This window comes from Danio rerio, chromosome 7 (genome assembly GCF_049306965.1).
Source record: "Danio rerio strain Tuebingen ecotype United States chromosome 7, GRCz12tu, whole genome shotgun sequence".
Classification (NCBI taxonomy): domain Eukaryota; kingdom Metazoa; phylum Chordata; class Actinopteri; order Cypriniformes; family Danionidae; genus Danio; species Danio rerio.
Window position 1 is genome coordinate 34,362,034 of NC_133182.1, and position 6,194 is coordinate 34,368,227.

At 36.2% G+C, this 6,194-nt stretch overlaps 1 protein-coding gene across 1 annotated transcript; it reads left to right on the forward strand.

Annotated features, from left to right (window-relative positions):
• fibinb (fin bud initiation factor b) lies at positions 1 to 1,555 on the forward strand. The gene is given in 1 exon segment (NM_001017873.2): positions 1 to 1,555. A coding segment is annotated over 1 exon segment (633 nt). The 5' UTR covers positions 1 to 238; the 3' UTR covers positions 872 to 1,555.
• Positions 1,556 to 6,194: the final 4,639 nt, after the last annotated feature.

Sequence of the window (6,194 nt, forward strand, 5' to 3'; positions counted from 1 at the left end):
GAAACAGACACGAGGAAGGACAGGGCGAGCGTGTATGCGGTTCACGCATGTAGAATTCGCCAAAAACGCAGGAAAACGTAACCGCAATCTCAAACTAAGGACGCTTCTGTTTGTTTGAGCTGTTTCCTGTCGGCTTTGCTCGGCATTTTACGCTCTGGACATGCGTGGGGCTGGAGAGTTTGTGTGAAGTTTGTAAAGCAGAGCTGAAGGTAGCCTATTATTGACTGTGATAAGGGAGATGGGTACGATGGCTTCCCCTCTGTTCATACTGATAGCCTGTCTGCTCTCAATGCGTGTCGGAGGAGCCTTTTTTGCGGGACCCCTGTATCCAGAGATGTCCAACGGCACGTTTCATCATTATTTCGTGCCAGACGGCTACTATGAAGAAAACGACGATCCCGAGAAATGTCAGATGCTCTTCAAAATGATGGACAATCGCAAATGCACCCTGGACGAGGACCAAGACTCGGTGATCCGGGATGATTTCACTATTATCAAGCGGCACATCGAGGACGCCGCGCGGGTACTTGAGGGCATTGGGAAGAGCATCTCCTTCGACCTCGACGGAGAGGACAGCTATGGGAAATATCTCAGACGGGAGACGACCCAGATCAGCGAGGCGTTTTCCAACTCCGAGAAATCCCTTCTGGAGCTGGAGGTGAAGTTCAAACAGAGCCAGGAAAACGAGCTGAAAGAGGAGCACAAGATCAGCGACGACTTCCTCAATATGATCGTGCACACGCGCGACGTGCTGAAGGAGACGCTGGACATCTCACTGGGGCTGAAGGACAAGCACGAGCTGCTGTCACTCATCATCCGCAGTCACGGGACCCGCCTGAGCCGCCTGAAGAACGACTATATGAAGGTGTAGACAACTGCCTTTAGTATGTAGCCCGATAATCTCAATGGCAAAGCAGTCATTCCTTCCAACTGGTACCTATTCAATTGTATGTTACTTGTACTTGTTATTTAGTAAATAACTAATTTCACCATGCTACTAGCCTACATATTAAAGTTCTGAGTAAACGTTTCAAAACTAAACCTAACAAGTAGGCTACTGTACTGTTTGTATACATTCACTACAAAATAAACATAATTATCTATCTCAGTTGTTATTGCTAATCATCCCAGTAACTCAACAGTAAGGTTCTTCCCAAAGAATACTAATACTAATACTCCCAAATACTTTTCACTCTCTTCAAGGTTCTTTGTGGTACAAACCAAATGTACTTATTGCAACACTGCGATAAACCCTTTAGATTCTCCTTGTTACCTTTATTTTTTTGCAAAGCATGCCCTCGTTTATTAAACGGAAGTATAATAGCTGTCCATTAGTAAATACTAGAACACTGGAAACTATCGAGTTACTACTACATATCAGGAGTGAATTGATGTCCCAGTTAAATGTATGAAAAATGCTTCATTGCAAATTGTTGCAAACAATTTTTTAAGCTGGATTTAAACAAACAAGTTAAGTTTTTACTAAAACTTAATTACAAAATTTATTTGGTTTGTTTAAACTCATCCTATATAAATTGTTAACAACCACTTAACCTAAAAAAAATAATAAATCCAATGAATCCCTTTTTTCAGTGTACACTGTAAAAATGTATATGAACAATTAGTCTTGACAGCATGTTTTTAATTCATTGCAGCTTATTAAACTAAGTTTCAATGGTTCTTTCAAAGTTTCAAGTTCAATGGACTCATAGGGTTCATTTGATTCAGCTTAAACATGTAAGGCAACCAGGATTTTTTTTTTACAGTGTACACTCTCAGAAAAAAAGGTACACAAGCTGTCACTGGGGTGGTCAAAGGGTACAAATTTGTACTTAAAAGGTCCATATTAATACCTCAAGGGTACATTTAGTACCTAAAAAGTACAAAACTGTTCCTTTTAATATTTTTAGGAATTAATATATACTTTAAAGGTACCAATATGAACCCTTTAAGTAAAAATGTGTACCTTTTAAAAAGGTACCGCCCCAGTGACAGCTCATGTACCTTTATTTCTAAGGGTTGTGGGAGGAAAACCAAACATATCTATTGAATCACTTGCAATAGAGTAGCTGCAAATAATATTTAAATATGTTACCGAAAATATATAAGCCACAATCAGATTGCTTTAAAAATGAGTAATAGTAACATACAAATATGCAACACATTTTTTCAGGAATACATTTTTTTCTATGTAGCTACTTGGAAGAGAATGATGCAGCTATTGTGCAATAAATGAAAGCCGGTTTTCACTTAATAGCAGCAATCGCACATGATGGACAGCCATTAAACGCTTCAAACTTGGCAGTCTTACTGCCATTGAGTCCTTAGTCTAATGTAATTTGCAGATCATGATAATATGACTGGAATCTCAGTCTAACCAACATAGTCTTACCTCTGAGAGGAGACATACAGAGCACTGGGATTCAGTGTTGAGTTTCTTGTTATTTTCTCAGATAATGATGTACGCTGTGTTTGTGGAAACATTTGCTTATTTGCATTGGCATTACTTGAATGTTTCAGAGAAAACTCACACCGGTTAAACAGAAGGAATATAGTTTTCATTGTACAAAATGTTAGCTGTCATATCCATATTTAGAATGTTATGAGAGCATGTACTTAATCGAAGTATTCAATCTGACAATCCTCCACAAGAAAACGGCATAAACTTATTAAAACAGAAATCATCATTAATATTACTTTATATGAGAGTCTTGGAGGAAGAAAAACATTTGCTTTTCTTTGTACATGTTATGTGTTTGTGTGCCCTAAGAAATTTATATATTTTAAAATGAGCTTTTAAAATATTCAACTGTGAGTTTTTATATTTATGAAAAAGCTTAACTGCATTGGATTTATAAAACTGTTTGTGTTGCATTAAGTATTCTTGTAACCCTATGAAAGGTAATGGGAAAAGGACCATCTGGGCTGACATAACCCAGACAAACCAAGATGACTGCGGGCAGGAATATTGGACTTGAAGCGTTGTATAATGTGTAGTTCCATTCCTGAGATGTATGTTGTGTATGCTCCTTTTTGTAATAAAAATCTACAAGACAGTTTGTGTGTGTATGTGAGAAAGAGAGTGCAATAAAAGAGTGCAATAACAAAGTTTTAAAAGAATTGTTCGTTTAAAAAAAAAATTACACATCTTGTCCTGTAATCCATATAAATATTTGCTGGATTAAATTACATTTGCGATTTATGTAAAAATGGTCAAAACAGGACATCAGCCTCACAGTGGGACTTTTACTCATAAACATGCAAACAATTCAACAAGATGGAAACTTGCTATAGTGTTTGCTAAACTTTGGAAAATTGTTATAGTGTTTTCAATATCTGAATAAAGAAATTGACACTGATGAGGGAGACCCAAAACTATTAAAAATAAATAAATAAATAAAAATAAATAAATAACACTGTAAATATGGCTTAAAAAGTAAAGGGAACACTTAAATAACACATCCTAGATCTGAATGAATAAAATATTCCTATTAAATACTTGGTTGTTTACATAGTTGAATATGCTGAAATCACACAAAAAAAATCACACAAAAATGATTAATGGAAATCAAATTTATTAACCCACAGTGGTCTGGATTTGGAGTCACATGCAAAATTTAAATGGAAAAACACACTACAAGCTCAGCTAACTTTGATGTGATGTCATTAAAACAAGTCAAAATGAGGCTCAGTAGTGTGTATGCCTGTATGACCTTCCTACAACACCTGGACATGCTGATGGTCTCCTGAGGGCTCTCCTTCCAGGCCTGCGCTAAAGCATCCGACAACTCCTGGATAGTCTGTGGTGCAATATGGCGTTAGTGGATGGAGCGAGACAGGATGTCCCAGATGTGCTTAATTAGATTCGGACTGGGTAATGGGCATGCAAGTCCATAGAATCAATGCCTTCGTCTTGCAAGAACTGCTGACACACTCCAGCCACATGTGGTCTAGCTTTGTCTTGCATTAAAAGGAACCCAGGGCCAACCACACTGGCATATAATCTCACAAGGGGTCTGAGAATCTCACCTTGGTACCAAATGGCTGTCAGGCTACCTCTGGCAAGCACATGGAGGGCTGTGCAGCTGTCCAAAGAAATGCCACCTCACACCAATTCTGACCCACTGCCAAACTGGTCATGCTAGAGGATGGTGCATGCAGCAGAACATTCTCCATAGACTCTGTCACATGCTCAGTGTGAACCTGCTTTCATCTGTGAAGAGCATCAGTGGCGAATTTGACAATCTTGGTGTTCTCTGGCAAATGCCAAACATCCTGCACAGTGTTGAGCTGCAAGCACAACCCCCACCTGTGGATGTCGGGCCCTCATAACACCATCATGGAGTCTGTTTCTGACCGTTTAAGTAGACATGCAGATTTGGCACCTTCTGGTGGTCTCTTTTCAGGGCTCTGGCATTTTTTCTCCTGTTCCTCCTTGCACAAAGGTGGAGGTAGTAGTTCTGCTGCTGGGTTGTTGCCCTCCTATGGCCTCCATGTCTCCTGATGTATTGTACCGGCTTGTTTTCTGGTAGTGCCTCCATGCTCTGGAAACTACACTGACAGACTCAGCAAACCTTGTCTTGGATGAACTGCACTACTTGAGCCACTTGTGTGACTTGACGACTCATGCTACCACTTGAGTGAAAGCACCGCCAGCATTCAAAAAGGACCAAAACATCAGCCAGAAAGACAGAACTACGACAGAACTTCAAAAGCACAAACTCCAGTATGACCATGGCTTTAGTGGGCAGTTTGATAACACAGAAGTGTGATTGGCTTAGAGTTACATTGTGTTGTTTAAGTGTTCCCTTTATTTATTTATGTTTTTCAGTATATATATATATATATATATATATATATATATATATATATATATATATATATATATATATATATATATATATATATATATATATATATATATATATATTGAAGTCAGAGTGATTAAACCCTCTTTAATTTTTTTTTCTTAAATATTTCCCAAATGATGTTTAACAGAGTAAGGAAATTTTCACAGTATGTCTGATAATATTTTTTCTTCTGGAGAAAGTCTTATTTGTTTTAGTTCGGGTATAATGAAAGCAGTTTTTATTTTTTTATAAACCATTTAAGGTCAATAGTATTGGCCCCCCTAAAGCTATATATTTTTTCTGATAGTCTACAGAACAAACCATCATTAAACAATAACTTGCCTAATTAACCTGATTAACCTAGTTAAGCCTTTGAATGTCACTTTAAGCTGTATAGAAGTCTTGAAAAATATCTAGTAAAATATTAATTACCATCATCAGGGCAAAGATAAAATAAATCAGTTATTAGAAATGAGTTACTATTATGTTTAAAAATGTGATCTTCTCTTTGTTAAACAGAAATTGGAGAAAAATTGAACAGGGGGCTAATAATTCTGACTTCTACTGTGTGTGTGTGTGTGTGTGTGTGTGTGTATATATATATATATATATATATATATATATATATATATATATATATATATATATATATATATATATATATATATTTATATATATAGTGTGAATTATTAGCCCCTTGCTTATTTTTCCTCAATTTCTGTTTGGGGAACACATTTCTAAACAGAATAGTTTTAATAACTCATTTTCTAATAACTGATTTATTTTATCTTTGTCATGATGACAGTAAATATTATTTGACTAGATATTTTTCAAGACACTTCTGTACAGCTTAAAGTGACATTTAAAGGCTTAACTAGGTTAATTAAGCTGACAAGGCAGGATACGGTAATTTGGAAAGTTATAATGATGGTTTGGTCTGTAGACTATCGGGAAAAAATGCTTAAAGGGGCTGATAATTTTGACCTTAAAATAGTGTTTTAAAAAATTAAATCTGCTTTAATTGTAGCTTTAAAAAAAATACTTTTTCTAGAAGAAAAAATATCATCAGACATACTGTGAAAATTTTTTTGCTCTCTTAAATATTATTTAGGAAATATTAAAAATATATATATAAAATGGGGACTAAAAAATTTAACATTTTATCTCTTCCCAATAGTGAAAATTAACAACAAAGGATGCATGATACTATAGTGTCAGCGCTTTGCAAAAAAATGCCATTCTAATGGAAGCTCGATTGGGCAAAAACAGCCACTATCATAAAGAAAGGGTAGTAAATTTGCCCAGAGTGTATTGAGATTTTTTCAAAGCATTTTCCCAAAATAT